The sequence below is a fragment of the Prunus persica genome, chromosome G4 (genome assembly GCF_000346465.2).
Source record: "Prunus persica cultivar Lovell chromosome G4, Prunus_persica_NCBIv2, whole genome shotgun sequence".
NCBI lineage: Eukaryota > Viridiplantae > Streptophyta > Magnoliopsida > Rosales > Rosaceae > Prunus > Prunus persica.
Window position 1 is genome coordinate 5,583,309 of NC_034012.1, and position 17,851 is coordinate 5,601,159.

Consider the following 17,851-nt stretch of genomic DNA (forward strand, 5'->3'; position numbering starts at 1 on the left):
TATCGGAACAAAGACGGGATTCGTCCTGGTTTTGGGGAAATTTCGGGGCGGGTCCTGTCACAAACCGCCTTAGATAATTGGAATTTGGGTCGAATTGTGTCAAGTTAATCCTCTCGAAATTGGAAATTATGTAAAACATCAGTGCCACAGGTCGGTAAATGGAACAGCTGTAATATCTCACATCGACCAACGGAGAGGGGGTGATGTGCCTTTTATGTACATGCTCGTCTCCATCTAACACGAAACCTTTTAGGAGCTCACTGGCTTCAGAGTCATGGGAACTCCGAAGTTAAGCGAGTTAGGACTAGAGCAATCCCAGGATAGATGACCCACTGGGAAGTTGCTCGTGAGTTCCTAAAAACAAAACCCTGAGAGCAGGGGGCCTAAAGCGGACAATATCAACATGTTGCCCACTGGGCATAAGGACCGGCCGTAAAGCAAATCGAATGAAGAAGTAATGTGGTCCGTAGCGCCGCTGTCAATGATCCATCAACGGAGCCGCAATGGAGCTGTAAACAGACCTTGAACACTACCAGCGAAATTGGGTTTTGGCGAAAGGAGCTTTGACAGTGCCATCAACAACATATAATTACATATTTGTTTCCTAATTTATCCTGTAGACATTAGGATATTTTTGACCTTCTTAACATACTGACAACTTTCCTTGATCTTTCAACTAGTGATCAATCAGATATATTAGGAGCTGTAAATCCTTGGGAATTCCTTGGTTAGATGTGGTACTTTGTATCGATGTGATAGGAATCAAGATTGGTAATGTAATGAATTTTAAATCTTCAAGTTTTATGAGATAAGCGACTTTTAAGTTTAAGCATGGTGTGGGTAATAATATTGCATATTTGGACCTCAATTTATTGTTAAATCATAGCAAACAAAAAAAAAATGTAAAATTAACACTTCACACCCGTCGTCTTTCCATTAAAACCATAATGGTGAAAAACTGTCGTAATTTGACATTCAAAAGATGTCAATCAATTTAGCGACAATTTTCAAAGCATCACAACGACGGTGGATCCCCGTCGCCTATTTCTTTTTTTGTAGTCGTGGGAGCATAAATTGGTTGAAAGCAAGAACAGCCATTGCCATAATAGCCCACGGAGGAGGCAACCAGTTGTTACTCCGCTTGTAAGCCTCCTGAGAATACAAAAGCAAACAGCACCATACACACGTTTGCAGGATTAGATTGAGCTACTAAACCTAAAGACAGGCAGTTTGTTGAAAATATTGGGATGTAGGGTTTTCTTTGTAGGCAAACATGAATGCATAAACTTGTCGTTACCAAGTCAAGAGTTAGCTCATTTTTCAATATTAAGTGTTTCCAGACGTTTCTTTTTTCACTGCTAAACCAAATCCAATCTACATGAATAAGAACTCCATCCCAAAATGTCATACACAAGGCACACTTCATATTTCAAAGTTTCTACTACTACTTGCCCATTACATTTGCAAGAATATGCATCACTATTTAGATCTCCAGAATTCAAATCCATACAAAAGTTTTAGGAACTGCAAAATTCATTTATTATGTATGCAGCAGTGCTTAAATGACAATGAAAACAATTAAACTACTGAACTCAAGCAAGCGTAAGTTAAGAGAAATTATAAAATATACCTGTGCTGAAATAGCTTGAGTGACACTATACTGAGTCTCTGTTTTGAACTGTCTCCACAAGGACTTGCACTGCACGGGAGTAATTAAGGTATCCTCTGAAGGAACCTAGTTCAGAGTTAACCTTTAATAAGGAACCAGTTTGATGATAGAAAAAGTAGATAGATCAGCCAAAACCCATTAATGGTACCTCTTCCCAAGTGTTTGAGGCAAGAGGGTATGCAGAAGCTTCTATTCCCCTATCTTGTGACGATGAAACAGTAACAGTTCCATCCATCAGAGAAGAAAAGAGAGTTTCTTCAATATTATCTGGCTTCTCCTCCAAGCGGATGGCAGCCATGACTGATAAAAGCTTCATAGACTGCAAGAAAGATATAATAAAAGACACTAAAATATCACTTTAACACAAAAGGACAGATAACTACTCTTCCATAAAAGTTCAAAGTGATTACAGCAGAGTGAGCATCTTTGGTAATACTTCTAATGTCTTCTTTCTTGGTCCAAACCCGAGGCATTGAACCACTGTCATAATTAAAGACTGTGGAAAACCTGAGAAATGTTAACAGAAATGATAAGCAACCAAAATCACAATGAAAAAAGAAGAGGAAATATATGGACAGCAAGTTCTCTACCGATCTTTCATGAGGATCATAATTTTTGCAGCCTCTTCTCTTGCTTTTTTCACAACCACATTCCGTGAGTAATCCCTTAAATGTTGCAACATTTTGGCAATTGTTTCTTTGTCCAACTCAAAATCGGCAACTGCAGTTGATGAAAACGTAGATACTGCAACTTCAGTTTCACGATTAAGAAGTTTTCTTATTGAAGCCCAAGTGTCTTTTTCACCAGATTCAAGTAAAGCCTCTACTGGTCCAGTTAAAGATGCAGACAGTTGTTTCTGCAAAATTAAAGGGTATTTTCATTAAGAACTTTAAGTAACAACAAATTATCAACATAACTTTAAAAGTATTCTAAGTCATATAATAACCAAGAATCTAATAGATTATCATAACGTTATCTCATGAAAAATACTTCTCTCCTTATCAGGTAAGTAGGAGCTCCTACATTCCTACCAATAGTAGTGTGACATATGTGCAGAAGTTTTTCTTTTTGTTATTTTTGATGAATTATTTTTACACAAGTGTCAAACTATGATTCGCAAAAAGGAGTACTCCTTACTGATAAGGAGGCAAGTAGTATCCTTACCTCATAGTTGACATTCAATTCTGACAACTTTGCACTACAAACGGATGATGCATGTGTATCTATATCACGTCGTAGTTTTTCGCGAATAACTCTTGAAGCATCCCAATTAGCTTGTTGTATGGCAGCATCTGAAAGGAACAACATGTTAAGTAATACTAATAACGAAGGTTGTTTGGTGGACAAACATGTTAATTACCTGCACATCCTTTGTCAAACTCAAGCATGGAAGACTGAGTACAACTACGAAGAGATGAAGTAAATCCTTCTCTTTTGTTTAACAATTCTTCTAGCCTCACTTTAAAATTTTTAAGCGCTTTAGAATGTACATGTCCCAACATAGTCGTGTACGCAGGGTAAACAAACTGGAAAATTAAGAGCAAAGCGAGATTAGAACTCTGATAATTGGCATCAGTGGCTGCAATGAATCCTTAAAACCAACCACACCGAATCCATCCCACCCTTTAATAAATTGGGTTTTGAAGACAATATGAACTATAAAGATCAAGCAAACGTTAAGGCGTAGAGTGATACGTTTCATCAAGAGCCTTGCAAAGCGTAAGCCTGAATATATATATTTTAAATTATAGATATATAGTGCTATAGCATTTTTGGTCCTTTTTTCCTGGTTCTTTTTTATTTTCTAGGCTGTTTCATTTCTTGGGTTGGGCACTTTTTTAAAAAAATACAAGCCCATTTTTCCATGTTTAAAAGAAAACAATCATTGCTAGTGCCGTCCTACCATGGTGGTAGAGTAGGTGTTCGGGAGACCCCCCCACGACATCCTCATTTCCAAGAATTGTCTAAGCAATTGAAAACCTAACCAAAACCTCTGTTAAATTGGAAAGACAAGTAGAATAGCCATACATCCAATGCTTTTGACTCCAACAGTTGTCGTTTTGAGTTCCTTACACCTTCGTCAAAGTAAATGGCCTCCATGTCATACCTATGATGCACAAGCAAGATCATACAAATAATGTCAGACAGAACTAGAAACAATACAAGCCCAACACTAACAATAAAAATTTCAATGCAGATATATATATACATAGAGAGAGAGAGATTCACCTTTGGAATTTTAAACTCACATATTTAAATCAGAGTGAAACTTACTCTGAAAAATAAGTGCTTAAAATGGAGCTGAGCCTTTTACCAAAACCTTGTACGGGACCAGTGTGGACAGCTTCTTCCAATGCCAACCAACCCTAAATCATGTTTATCCCAAGAATGACCAATAAAACCTTCTCGATCATATTAGAAGTACAAGCATCTCAGAAAAAGGAGATTATGAGTACATACCCCATCATGGATCAACTGATTGAATTCCCGGTTGGCGATCTCTTCACATCGAACAGTAGCAACCATAACCTAATTAAATTATTAACAATATTATGTATATGTTCTATGCATATGAGAAGTGAACACCACAAATCATTTTCTATTGGGAAGAAAAGAAACTAACAAACCTTGTGAGCGGGAAGATCCAGGTCCTTGTTCTCTTTGATTACTTTCCAAATCTGTTGTGCAGTAAAGGAAAATCCTGAGGCAGGAACAACACCCCGTCTATCACCAGCAAGCCCTCCTGGAGAAATAGAATGGAAAAAGCGCTGCCTAAGTTGAGCAACCTGCATGATACAGGACATAAAGCAAACAATTATGTTTCCCCTGATACGAAAGACATTAAGCAACTCTTCATATATATAAATATACATAAAAAACACGCCCCATGTATCGAAACCCCAAAAAGAGAAAATGTAATGGCCAATACGATTTTGGACATAATAAACTGCCTCTTATAGTAGAGAGATTACCTCCTCCTTAAACTTCTCCTCCTCCTCTTCATAACTGGACAAAGTAACTACTTCTACCTTCACGTCAAAGAATTTTGTAATCAGTGACAATTAGCTTTGACTAATGATCAAGACATTAAAAAGAACACAAGCTCTCAGAGATCTCACACTAAAGAAATCACTGAAGGGGGTACTGTTATGGGCTTCGGGCTTCGGAACTCCATCCCATAGCTGTAGAATTTACAATATCTGAGAGATATGAAAAAAAAAAAACAACTAAGGTTTAAAAACAAGATAGCTCTGAAGACAAAATTACCTTCTGTATATCTTCCCTCAAAACAGGCTCCAGATTTTCAAACGGGGTCTAAACAAACAGCCACAAACAAGAAAAAGTTAATATGGAACAAGAATATTATTTCATGAGGACAACATAATTGGACATATCTCATTAAAAAGCTCAAAAAGTATGCCCCAGACCTTTGTGTGTATAACAAAAAGTAACGTCATTTTGCGGGGGACGAATGAGTGCATCACAACCTATATACATTCGAAACCAGAATTTCAGTAACCGACATTAAATGCTGAATAAACAGTAGAGATATAGACATAGTTCTAGGGTACCTGAAAAACCATTTCCAGTGAAGGGTTCATTGCAGCTTGCTCGAGACCTTTATCTGATTCTTGACACCTATATATATAATCCAATCTCCAATTAAATATTAAATTTAATATCAAATTACTGATTTGATATAACACTTAAGGAACAAGTTCAATGTACAGCTCGCTAACACATTGGATTAACAACTACATATGCGTTCAGCAACTATACAAAGTAAGGTAGATAAACCAAGAAACAAGCTTACATATTTATCAGCACAATGTCTGAAACTGTCAGGGCAAATATGGCGCTTTGCTTCTCGAATGCAGTATCATCCTGGAAAATAATAAAATTGCAGAGGAAGCATGAAGAGCGATTAAATCTGAACAAACAAAAAACAAAGCAAATGGGGTTTTAACAAAAAAGCTGATTACCTCGCCTCTCTCCTTGCCAGCAGTACCCTCCAAATCCAAATCCATGGCAATCGTGCAAGGCTCAATGCCAACACACTTGGCTATCCAAATACCCTTCGTTGTTTGGTTCCTGAAGTATATAGATACACACATATATAGTACCTATTCTAAAAACAAACAAAAAAAACCAAATTGAGTATATGATCAACTGAAAAGCTCAGAAACTAACCTTCCACTGTTTGCATCCATCTCCCTAAACTTAGTGTGGAACAGATGGTTCATTAAAGTGCTTCTCCCTGTGTTTTCATAGGCAATTAATTACCCTAATGTTGCTCAAGCTAAACCAATTAAATTAATTAAAGTAAATAAATAATAAAATAATAAAAAAGCTTCCTTTACCGCTGCTCTGACCCATAATGGCAACAACAGCATAGGAGAGTCCACACTCAGCAAGCTTCACTTCTTTGACGAACTTGTCGAGCCCATCAGCATTAAACTCTCCATCTCCATAGATGAGTTGCGTGGCGCAGCAATCTTCCTCCATCAATACAATACTCTCTCAAATTCTCCTACTCTGAGAGCCCAACTCTACCCTTCAAGGTTCTAACTTTCAAGCGCGGATCGACTTATATAAACTTGAAGAGCTGGACGACCCAAATTCTATGCTTCCTTTGAACTCAAGCCTTATTCTTCTGAGCAAAGCTTATTCTATGCTTCCTTTGAACTCAAGCCCTAAACCCTAGTGAGCAAAGCTTCTTGCTTTTTGACAAAAAAGAAAAAAAGAAAAGTGAAGCTTCTTGCTTGAAGAGCACGGATGTTCATGCATTAATAATTTAGTAGTAATTACTTTTGTGAAAAGGTATACGCACGGAAAGGGGTCCAGAAAGCACAGTAACGTTCATGTATCCATATGATTAAAAGAAAATAAGAAAAGGCTTTTATAAATTTCATTCCTGGTATTCCTTTTTACGGCCCACATGAAGTCTTGTTGTGCAAGCCTATTAGGTAGAGATGGGCTCGGTGTCCGATCTTAAGGGTATTGGGCTCAGCCTTGGAGTTTCAAGCCCCATTTCAGGTCAAGCTCAGGTCCAATCTTATCATTTGCTCAATCTAAATGTCCCGCTCATGCTGCATTCTTAAGAATAAAAATTTACACAAAAGACTCATTAGTGTAGTGGTATGGAGTATTTATTTCCTTAGGCAAGATCTTGAGTTTGAGTCCTAGCATCCGTGTAGGAAAGGTCCTCAAACAAAAAAAAACAAAAAAAAAGAATAAAAACTTACATAGCCAACAGGTCTAGTCTGGTAGAAAAAGGCAATGATTTGCATACTAGTGGTTTCAGATTCGAACTTATGTCATCTTGGTAGTATGTGTGAGAGAGAATCTCACATTCCCCTTTATATTATCGCTTGTATTTAAATAAATAATAAATAATAAATACTTACAGTACATGAAACGTAGTCTATAAACTCGTTCTATCTACTCTTATCACATGATCGTCAAGAAAGGCTAAGTTGGGCACTTAGGATATACGATATATGAAAATCACATAACGAACCCATGTCATTGCCACTGCAGATACTCCACCGGCAACCTATTTGGGCATGTGATGAAAGCTATTAAATTTCCATCACCCATCAGGGATTAATGCCCATACCTTTAGGCCATGGCCTCTGAATTAATGTACAATAAATACTATTTATAGTTTTCTTTAGTGCAAGTCATGGAAACTGTTTTTTTTCTTCTTTCTTTGGGGATGTCTCTGGTTATGATATCTGGTATATGTATATATGGACATCTCACTCAAAACCATTGCCACCATCTTTTTCATCACAGTCCAAATTAAAATAATGGCAGATAGGGGACCCGATTAAAATCATAGCCAATATAGAGAGATCACATTCACACATAAATGCAAGAGCCAAGTAGCCAAACTATCGAAATGACCATATTGCCCTTAAGTTTTTGTACCCTAATTAGTGCAGGCTAGAGTCCAAAAACTAAGAACGAAAGGGACTAGTCGGGGGTTTCATGACCCCATGGACCCGTCCTCTGGTCAAAACCCTAGTCAAAGCAGCTCTGTCACATATACCACATATGTACCCCCACCCCATGTCCTAGCTTGGGATGATTATTAATTTGCTCAAGTGTCTCATAATAAATTTAAATGGACCTTAGTTCCTCAAAAGACGAAATTGACACCTAAATTTCTCATAAAGAACAAAACTGTCCTCTTCTAAAGCTCCAAGTTTTGGGGTTGTGTGGTGAATTAGCTTAAGCTAATAGGGTTTCATGCGACATAATGGGCAAAATATTATTTTAACATTCTTGCATGGTAGCATGGGATTAAGGGAACTAACTAAATCTAAATGATTAGGATTCTTAGTCATTTGTAGGCTTTTGATGTAGATTTATCCTGCTAGATCTTCCCCCAACAAAAGAATAAAAAAGGGTCTTTTTGCGCATCACCATGCACAACAATGCTCAACCCATCATTGCAAGAAATTAGTTCTTAATTTCGACCCAAAAAAAGAGGTACAAGTAAGTCAATTTTCAAGATATTAGTTCTTAATACGCAATTAGACATAATGCGCTAGCTTAAGTTCGACAGCAAGTGTAATTAAGTTACATATTACCAATCCATTTGGCCTCTTTGTTAAGGTTGATTTTATGTTCATTTAAGTGATGTTCTTAGGTTCGAACTCTAATGACATTTTAGTTGTGTGTGTGAAATCTTCATTCCTTCTAATTTAGACTATCGTTTGTCCTCAAAAGAACCAAAGCGTAACAAAATGTTTAGAAGTCCTTTATTTCTTTAATATATGTACTTGGAGAATTGCATTATAATCCTCTTTTTGCTGCAGTTAGGGTTAAAAAGAAAGGAGTCTAAATTCTGCAATTTGAACGGGCGTGATATGTCGGATCAAAAAAAAAAAAAGAACGGGTGTGATATGATGATGAGAGGCTACACCACGTGTAGGGGTAAGTGGTAGTCATGCATTGACTCTCTCTCTAATGCCAGCAGGCACTGCATCTTTTTCTCTGAAAATCTCTCTCTGAAATTTTTTGGGGTTTGTTGATGTCAGTTTGAATGGATTTACTTGGCCTTTTCTTATAATGGTACTCTCTTTCTCTCTCTCTCTCTCTCTCTCTCTCTCTCTCTCTCCCTCCCTCACTGTGGGGAGCAGTGGTTTGAATAAGTAGATTCAGATTTGAAACTTTAATCTTTGAAGATTTTATATGGTGCAAAATCAATCCTTAACCTCAAAAAGGTTGAAATTTTTAAGACAATAATAAATAGAGAAATAAAAAAAGCATATGTGCATATACATGTGGTGAAAAGCAGGTAGCTCATCTTTACTTCCCATATTAACCCAAAAAAAATCTTTACTTCCCATATTTCTTCTCACCCTTTTAGATGTAAAAGCCATTAAGCAAACCCCTCTACTGCACCCACAAAACCACAAACACATCAAGTCAACATCAAGACCCCTTAACAGAGATGTTTAAGAGACATAGATCCTTTTTAAGGTATACTCATTAATGACCCTTTTGCCTAAATTAGCAATCTTATAGAGATTTGACTGGTTTGAACACCACAGCAACCTCCATCAAATCAAGCTCTCCATAAAAGACCTATTAGACTCTTTTTTTCCCTCCTGTTCTTTAAAGAATCTCTCTCTCTCTCTCTCTCTCTCTCTCTCTCTCTCTGTATATATTGTATGTGCTTTAGTATTCTTTAGGGGGTGATGCTGCATGCATTTTAGTGATGGCTGATCAAGGAGGTAATGGTACTAGTAGTGTTATTATGAGGGACTATAGGAAAGGGAACTGGACAGTGGGGGAGACAATGATTCTGATTGAGGCAAAGAAGATGGATGATGAGAGAAGAATGAAGAGAAGCGGGGATGCTGCAGGTAGTGAAACAAGATCAAGCAAACCAGCTGAGCTCAGATGGAAATGGGTAGAAGATTACTGTTGGAAGAAAGGGTGTTTGAGAAGCCAAAACCAGTGCAATGACAAATGGGACAATCTCATGAGGGATTACAAGAAGGTGAGGGAATATGAGAGGAGGGAAGGGAGGGAAGAAGCAGCATCTTATTGGAAGCTTGAGAAGAGTGAGAGGAAAGATAGGAACTTGCCTACCAACATGGTGCCTCAGATATATGAGGCTTTGGTTGATGTGGTGGAGAAGAGAGAAGCAGGCCATCATCAGATCAGAGTGGTAGGTGGAGCTTCTGTTTCTGGTTCCAATGTTCCCAATCCCACCATTGGATATGTTGTGGAGAGGCCTATTATAAGCACTAGTGTTCATCAGGCTTCACTGCCTCCTCCAGTTTTGCAACATCACATCTCAGTTCCACCAATTGCAGCATTGCCTCTTCTACCCCCAGCTCCATTAGCAGCTCAACCACCACCTACTCTTCCATACTCACAACCTATGCCCACAGTAGGTACTCTCTCTCTCTCTCTCTCTCTCTCTCTCTCTCTCTCTCTCTCTCTTTCTAATTTGGTAGGTGTGAATTATGTGTATCTTTGAAGCCAATTTCCCCACTGATTTTTTTAATAAAATTATTCTTCCAATCAAAAGATAATGGAATGTAACGCACCAAACGACGGTACACTAGCTAGCACATTAATAATCTTTTCCATCATATTGATTATCCCATGGAGAATTAAAAAAAGTTGATTGGTACTGGTAATTATTGTGTGCATGGTAATAATTAATGGTCTGATGAATTAGTATATATTGATTGGTTGATTTGGTGCCACATATTTACCTTTTGGAGACGTGTGAAAGCTCAGATTCTGAGACAAGCCATGAACATTCAGACTCACCAGCCAAAAGGAGGAGAAGGGCGAGTGGAGGTGGAGGAGGAGGTGGAGATCAAGGAACCAGTGGAACTGTGAGTGCAAGCACCTCAAGTGAAGTGGGCACTGCCATCTCCAGAGGTGCTTCCATGATTGCAGAAGCACTTCAGGGTTGTGAGGAGAGAGAAGAGAGAAGGCACAGAGATCTTTTGAGTTTGCATGAGAGAAGGCTACAGATTGAGGAAACTAAAACTGAGATCAACAGGCAAGGCATTAATGGTCTCATCGATGCCATTAACAAGCTAGCAGATTCTATCCATGCCTTGGCTTCCAACAAGAACCAATCACCTCCAAAGTAATCTCATCATCATCTTCATCATCATCTTAATTAATAGTAAAAATAATTTCCATTTATTTATAAGATAAGATAGAGAGAAAGATGGCATTTCATTGATCCCATTTGGTTGGTTGTAAATAATTTATAAACCCCATTAATTTGTTCTATTTTCCTTCTGATCATTAGAGAATCCCACATTTAAATTGTGAAATTTATTAGTTCAAGTTATTGGATTCACTTGCTAATAATTATAATTATATGTTGGTTTTTTTTATATATTTTAAATTAATATGTTAATTAAGAAGCAAATTAGTTTGATATCACCATGGACTTTCCAATAAAATCTGCAAACCATGGTGTTTACAATATCATCATCAAAGTAAAGTAGTTGGATATATATAATCTTCATCTCCAGCTGCACATCATGCCACATATCTTTGGTACATTTCAAGTTCCTTCCACACAAAGTAAAAGTAGCTTGTCATATCATTATCTTTGATCTCCTATAGTCATTCAAAAGAGTCTCTCAGTCTTGCATATAAGAGAAATTGGATCCCATGCAGAAAATCAACTTAATAGAGATTAAGCACAATATGGTATTTCTATATATCATAATTGGATAGTGTATTTCACGCAGTGTAAAATCAAGTGGGGATTGAGCTGAGTTCTTCATGTATCATTTATGAGGCACAGATGAGAGAGAGAGAGAGAGAGAGAGAGAGAGAGTACTGATAAGCAGTACTGCAAAAACACAGAGACAAGTGCTTCCCAAAAGACTGGTCAAAGGGCGACCAGTCAATGATCTCTCTGAGGAGAGAGAGAGAGAGAGAGAGAGAGAGAGGATGCCTTTCCTTTGGACTTTGCAGGACAATGACCAAAATGCCATCTTTTGTTGGTATTATTGGTTTCTTTGTATTCTTTCTCTTCTCTTTGTTGCCCCTCCTGTGAGGCTGTGAGTGAGCGAGTGAGAAGAAGAAGAAAGGCTGTTGCAAAAACAAAAGTAGGTATCTGTGTGTGAGTGTGAGAGGAGAGAGGGTCATTATTGGCTAATTTGGTAGCCTCGCTGTGTGCTTCTGACAAAAGTTCAACTTTTTCCCTTGGAGGGCATCGCAGGGAGCCTCGATATATAATCGCTTTTTTCAGCCTTTTTACCCTTTTCATATAAAAACAACACTCACATTATATTAACCCCCTTTCTTTTTATTTTTATTTTTATTTTATTTTATTTTCCTTGTGCTTAATTCAATCACCTCATTTCCACTTTTTCTTTGATGAATAATCCTCTGCACTTTCAACAGAGTCCTTATTCCAACACAACACTGGTTTTTCAAAGTCAATACTTTTCTTTTAATATATGTTATTTAGAGTTTAATTTGTTCACATATGATACAAAGAAGAGTGTACGTTTAAACGACTTTACAATTTGCTTTTCAATCAACCTCTTTGTCAATAACCACTTGAATTATTACTCAATTTCATTCAGGACACACTTAAAATTTCAAAATAAGATGGGTTAAATTTACCTAAAAATGAACTGTTCAATTTTGAGATGGGCTAACTTTAAAACATATATACTAATTATAAGAAGAAGAGAAATTTCACCGGGACTATAGCCCATGTTAGATATAACATTGGTCCGTTGTTTCATTGTAAGTCGGTGTATTTTTTAGGTTATCAAACACCAATCTTAGACTATGGTCTAATTTAATTGTAAATAGCAAGTTTGAGCTGGCACCCCAAACCAAGCCTTACAAATAAAGAAATATTTTACAAAGGGGCTTGTAGCTCAAGTAGTTACTCATGCACTCGAAGTCGTAGGTTCGATTTCTCCTCTTTAATAATATCAACTAGCTCTTAATGGTATTTCTCTTCTCAATAGTGTAAAAGGTCTCAAAATCAAAACCTTCATCCCCAATGATTTTATAAAAAAGGATAAAAAATAATATAAATTAGTAAGACATCAAAGAGACTTGTAGCTTAAGTGATACTTCTGCGTCCGAGGTTCAACACCCCTTCCTCAATATCGCTTCTAAAAAGAAAAAAAAAAAAAAAACCTGAAAACTAGTAGGCCCTTCCATGAATATATTGGGCTAATATCATTGTTGAAGCCCGTCCAATGACCCCATAGTTTAGTGAAGCGAAAACGTGTCCAAGTGGGAGCTGAGTAGACAGGCTGGGCTGGGCTGGGTGGACCTAAAAGCAAGAAGAATATTTTGTCCGTTATGCTCGCCACGTGGAAAACATTGCAATAAACAAAGTAAAAAAAATCTACGTAAGTCTCCGTAAAAAACATGGAGCTTCAGTAAAAGTTCGGGTCTTTGTAGACTTGGCCTCGGCTTTTAGGATCCTTCCTCTATTGCCTTCTTCTGCTTCTGCTTGGATCAACAAACAAACCCCTCTCTCTTTCAACCCAAAAAACCCCTCTTTCTTCTTCGTCAACGTCTGCGTTCTCCCTCAATTCTGCTCGATTCTTCAAATATTTCTCTCTGCAATCCGTCACTCTCATGGCCACCACTGGGAACAAGAACATCAATGCCAAATTGGTCTGTTTTTCTTCTTCTGTACAAAAAGCCCCCTTTTTTTTTTTTTTTTTTTAGAGCATTCTTTCTGTTTAATTTTATACAACTCTGTGATTCTGATTTGTCTTGATATGGTCCTGTCTCTGTAATTTCATTTGGGTTTTAGTTAATTTTGTAGTTCTGATCGTTCTGTGTATGATTGAATGAGAATTATGATGTGGGTTTGGTTTGTTTCTCACGGAAATTGTTTCGATAATCCATTACTGTCATATTTTTGTGATAATTTGAGATGGGTATGATTGGATTTTCGGCTGTGAATTTTGGATTGCCAACCTTCCTTATCGCTTTTGTTGGTCTGCATGATTGTGCATAATATTCAGATGCTTGCCTTTTTTTTAATGACAGTTCATTTCTGGGTTTACGTTATATTCCTTGTGCGTTTGTGGGTTTTCTTTCATTAATTACAATGATGTAGGCTAAGAATAGTTCTTTACTTTCACTTTTAAACCCTGGAAATGGAAATCAGATGCTATTATCTTTAACATGTAAATTTTGCTTTTGTTTTTATATTTGTATTTGTGCTTGTTAGCATTCTGGCTGCAACAAAAGTTTGTTATGTTTCGTAGCTGTTTAGACTGAAGTATTACTCTTCTGTGCTCTTGTTTATCTTGGTCCGGTTCTGATATTCGAACCCGAGGGTCTCTGAGAATGATAAACATACTGTGACTGCGCAAGTTGCATGGCTATCTTGGTCTGTGATGTGTACCAGAAAAGAGAATGTTTGGTTTAAAGGTTGTCATTTATTTTAAAGTTGTTTCTTGAATATACGAAATTACTAATTTCTTTCTACGTAGGCATATGTAGTTTAGCATTATGCGACGAAATCTTTTATTTATCTGTTTATTGTTTTTCTTTGGTTTGCCTTTAGTGATCATCAGAGTGATGTTTGATATTCTGCTTCAGGTGCTTCTTGGGGATGTTGGAGCTGGGAAGTCTAGTCTGGTGTTGCGCTTTGTAAAAGGACAATTTATTGAATTCCAGGTTGGTTCTGTTGTAAATTGTTGGGATTTCTACAACTTTGAATGAAGCCTTGTCTTTTTTATCCAGACCTTTACTTTTGTTGTATGATATTGTAGGAATCAACCATAGGTGCTGCCTTCTTCTCACAAACATTGGCTGTAAATGACGCAACTGTAAAATTTGAGATTTGGGATACAGCAGGTCAAGAGAGGTACCATAGTTTGGCTCCAATGTATTATAGAGGAGCTGCTGCTGCAATAATTGTGTATGATTTAACAAATCAAGTGAGTATATTAAGACAAGATCTCTTCTCCATTTTTTCAAATTTTAGATTTCCCGAAATTTATTTTGTTATTGATGGTGAAGTTGAGGATGAGGCATTGGACTTTTTGAAGCAAGTGGTTTGATCATTGAGGTCTGGGGCTAAAGCTGCTGCTTTCCCCACTTGTCCCATTTTCATTGAAATTTGGATTTATAGAATGCATCATAGATTTTTAATACCCATAATTAGTATATTGAAAAAATCGGATAGATTATTGGAGTGTATAGGTTATAGCAGAAAACTGAGTCAAGGAGTAAGATAATGAATTTCACTAGGAAGTGCAGTAAAGTTATAAAGTTCTTTCTAATGATCTAGGGCCTTCTCTGTTCAGTTCTTCGACATTGTCAGTAGTTGGCCTTTTGTCTTGTCTTGCATTACTTCACTACAATTAAAGGATATTTAGCCTTTCTGAGTTCAGATTTGATTCTGTCTGAATCGTTTTTGTGTTTCATTTTTTTTGCTAGATAGGTTTAGTCAAATCCATCTTTAAACAGAAATTTAAAATTTATTTCTTCTCTTGTAGGCATCATTTGAGCGAGCAAAAAAATGGGTACTGGAACTCAAATCACAAGGTATCTTGCACTTTCGTGTCACCTATAGACATCCTTCTATTTATGTTTTATACTTGTCAATTTCTTGGCTATTTTGGACAATCATCATCAGGTGGTGATTGCTGGCTGTAACTGTGATTATATATATATATATATATATATATATATATATATATTCATTGATGGGGCGTAGTAACTTGTGTATATTAATTGTGGTACCGGTTTCTTTGTTTCTGCCAATATTATGTTAATTATATATAAATTTATTTTTTCCCTTATGTCAAGGCAATCCAAACATGGTTATGGCACTAGCTGGGAATAAAGCAGATCTGGTAGAGGCAAGGACTGTAGCAGCAGAGGTAAGATATTATTTTTCCGCTTTGTTTTGGTTTCTTATTGGTTAAATTTCTATATCACTCATCATTTTCCTGTCAACAATCCTTTGTTCTTGTGATATGGATGATTGCAAGCTATCTTTTTCTTCTTTTCTTTGTTTCCGATGTTAATTATTAGTTTTGAAAGTTTGAAGCAAAGTAACCAATTTCCTTACTCTGCGGGTTGTAATCCAGATCATGTATCCCAATTTGTGATACAGGGATCTGGTTTTGGAAACTAGTGTTTTCAACATATCACAATGTATGGGGAAGAAGATATAAGTAAAGTAAAATTAAAGTTTTTAGTTGTTTCCTTGACAAATTAAAGAGAGATTTTGACATACTTCAGTTAGAATCAAATAGCTCCAGACGTGGAGATATATATCCCAGCCAACAACTGACACATAACTTGTATTCTTATCCATAGAAAGACATAATGGACTGTAGTGGAAACAGACCAACTTAGTTTTCAAATCTAGGAAGCCATTAAACAAACTCATCTTCAGGCTCCCTGTAGATTAAGGAAAGGTGATTCAACAATTATTGGAGTTCTAATATGTCAACATCTGGAAATTGAAAAGACAAAGTCGCTTTTCAGGAGGGTTAGTGCCATCTTTAGAGAAGAAAGAAAAAGAAACCTATTCTCTATAAAAGTCATAAGAAATTTTAAGAGCTTTTCGGATTTCTTTTCCTTCAATGCTTGTCTTGTGATCAATAAGAGGTTTCTTTAGAAAATAGACAAACCAAAGGAACTGGATAATAAAGTGTGACGGGTTAGTGGAACTAATTTGACTAGAATCTGTTTGTTATATGTTTATCCATTTTGAGTGTTGCTCATATAATTGGTGCTGTTGTTGCAGGATGCACAGGCATATGCTCAAGAGAATGGCCTTTTCTTCTTGGAAACTTCTGCAAAAACTGCAGACAATGTGAATGACATCTTCTATGAGATAGGTACTTAAATGAGTTTCAAATCATTAGTTGGTATCTGAATCATAAAGTTCCATATGTTCTATATGTTTGTGTTAGGATTATGTCTTCCTGCTTACTTCACAAGATTGCTGTTGGGCGTTGGGTAATTTATTCAGAAGTTCTCTTCAAAATACTTTTACTGGGCATCTTAGGGTCTTTCTAAAAGCCAATAGCATCTATCCATTTCCCAACCATTAAAAAGAGCATCTACCCATTCCAGCAAAGAAATTGAACTGTTAAAATGTGGATTTAGGCAAAAGTCTTTCTGCATGTGGTATTTGTTTTATCGAGATCCAGTGATCTAATCATTATGGTTTCCTTCTGTTTTGGGTACAGCAAAGAGATTACCTCGAGTGCAGCCTGTGCAGAACCCTGCAGGAATGGTTCTTATGGACAGACCTTCTGAAAGGGTAGCAAGCTCATCCTGTTGCTCATAGAGGTTCTATGGTGCCTTCAGCCACTGCGAGCTTGGTTATTTCCATAATAGTTGCATAACTCACAGTGGAAATGATATATCGTTTTACGGAGTTTCCCATGTATGTGTACATTTATTCAGATTTGTATATGCATGTTTGTTTAGATACTTTCACAAAGTGTGAGAAGCATATGGAGATTGTTTTTTCATGTAATGAAATGGTTTGGCATGCTAACTCTGATTTGCAAATACCCAGGTTTGGTAATGAGTAATAAGAATTCTTATTCTTTAATGAGAAACAAACATAGTTCAGGCAATTTTTAGCAAGCACGTACACAATTATGCAGTAAAAACCAGTTGAAATTCTATTGCAGTTTATTGAAGCAATACTTCCATATTGCCAGAAGCATTTGCGGATAAAGGGGTATCTCGTGGTTTAGAGAAGTTTAGACTATTAGAAGCTCCTTCAACTTTTTCACAAAGTTGAAGAGGTATAAGATGGTCAATACTTGTAAGAATATTTACATAATTTTACATAAGTAAATGCCACTTCTTGATGGTCCTCCCATAGCTAGTTGCAACCATTTAAAGACCCTAAAGTCTCTAAAGACACTGAAATAGTTATTCAAAGTATTGACTCATTTTGTAGGAAACTTAGTTTTCTTTTCTCTTTTTTGATACAAATGATATTTTACTTTAATTTAATCTAAACTACGCGGAGGGAGATTCAAACTTGAATGCAGAGTGATTAGCACACCACTCTCTCCAACTTGGCTAAGTCATGTCTGCATGTTTCCCACTAGTTCTTGAGCGTTCTCTATTCATCTATGTCAGTATTTAATGCTCATAGTTCTAAACTTATCATTGATAATGTACGCATAGTAAGCTTATCATGAT

General features: G+C 36.7%; 3 protein-coding genes across 5 annotated transcripts; 2 read left to right on the forward strand and 1 right to left on the reverse strand.

Moving 5' to 3' along the window:
- LOC18779831 (protein ROOT HAIR DEFECTIVE 3 homolog 2) lies at positions 818 to 6,213 on the reverse strand. The gene is made up of 20 exons (XM_020561269.1): positions 6,031 to 6,213; positions 5,861 to 5,927; positions 5,653 to 5,761; positions 5,484 to 5,554; positions 5,242 to 5,308; positions 5,098 to 5,157; positions 4,937 to 4,984; positions 4,789 to 4,851; positions 4,642 to 4,698; positions 4,297 to 4,455; positions 4,130 to 4,198; positions 3,944 to 4,035; positions 3,698 to 3,776; positions 3,030 to 3,195; positions 2,834 to 2,961; positions 2,260 to 2,525; positions 2,080 to 2,176; positions 1,818 to 1,988; positions 1,631 to 1,735; positions 818 to 1,152 (listed from the first exon to the last, which is right to left on the reverse strand). Exons 1-20 carry the CDS (start codon positions 6,173 to 6,175, stop codon positions 1,042 to 1,044), a joined length of 2,130 nt encoding a protein of 709 aa, XP_020416858.1. The 5' UTR covers positions 6,176 to 6,213; the 3' UTR covers positions 818 to 1,041.
- LOC18778848 lies at positions 8,569 to 10,970 on the forward strand. 2 transcript variants are annotated; one of them, XM_007213019.2, is made up of 2 exons: positions 8,569 to 10,086; positions 10,439 to 10,970. In XM_007213019.2, exons 1-2 carry the CDS (start codon positions 9,402 to 9,404, stop codon positions 10,801 to 10,803), a joined length of 1,050 nt encoding a protein of 349 aa, XP_007213081.1. In that variant the 5' UTR covers positions 8,569 to 9,401; the 3' UTR covers positions 10,804 to 10,970. The 2 variants fall into 2 exon arrangements, with proteins under 2 accessions (XP_007213081.1, XP_020417043.1); XM_020561454.1 differs by having other exon boundaries at positions 8,569 to 10,082; positions 10,423 to 10,970.
- LOC18779231 (ras-related protein RABF2b) lies at positions 13,083 to 17,254 on the forward strand. Of its 2 annotated transcripts, none has more exons than XM_007212021.2 (7): positions 13,083 to 13,324; positions 14,264 to 14,341; positions 14,437 to 14,604; positions 15,166 to 15,214; positions 15,479 to 15,552; positions 16,428 to 16,521; positions 16,876 to 17,254. In XM_007212021.2, the coding sequence occupies exons 1-7, from the start codon at positions 13,286 to 13,288 to the stop codon at positions 16,974 to 16,976; spliced, it is 603 nt and encodes a 200-aa protein (XP_007212083.1). In that variant the 5' UTR covers positions 13,083 to 13,285; the 3' UTR covers positions 16,977 to 17,254. The 2 variants fall into 2 exon arrangements, with proteins under 2 accessions (XP_007212083.1, XP_020418155.1); XM_020562566.1 differs by lacking the exon at positions 13,083 to 13,324 and adding an exon at positions 13,420 to 14,092.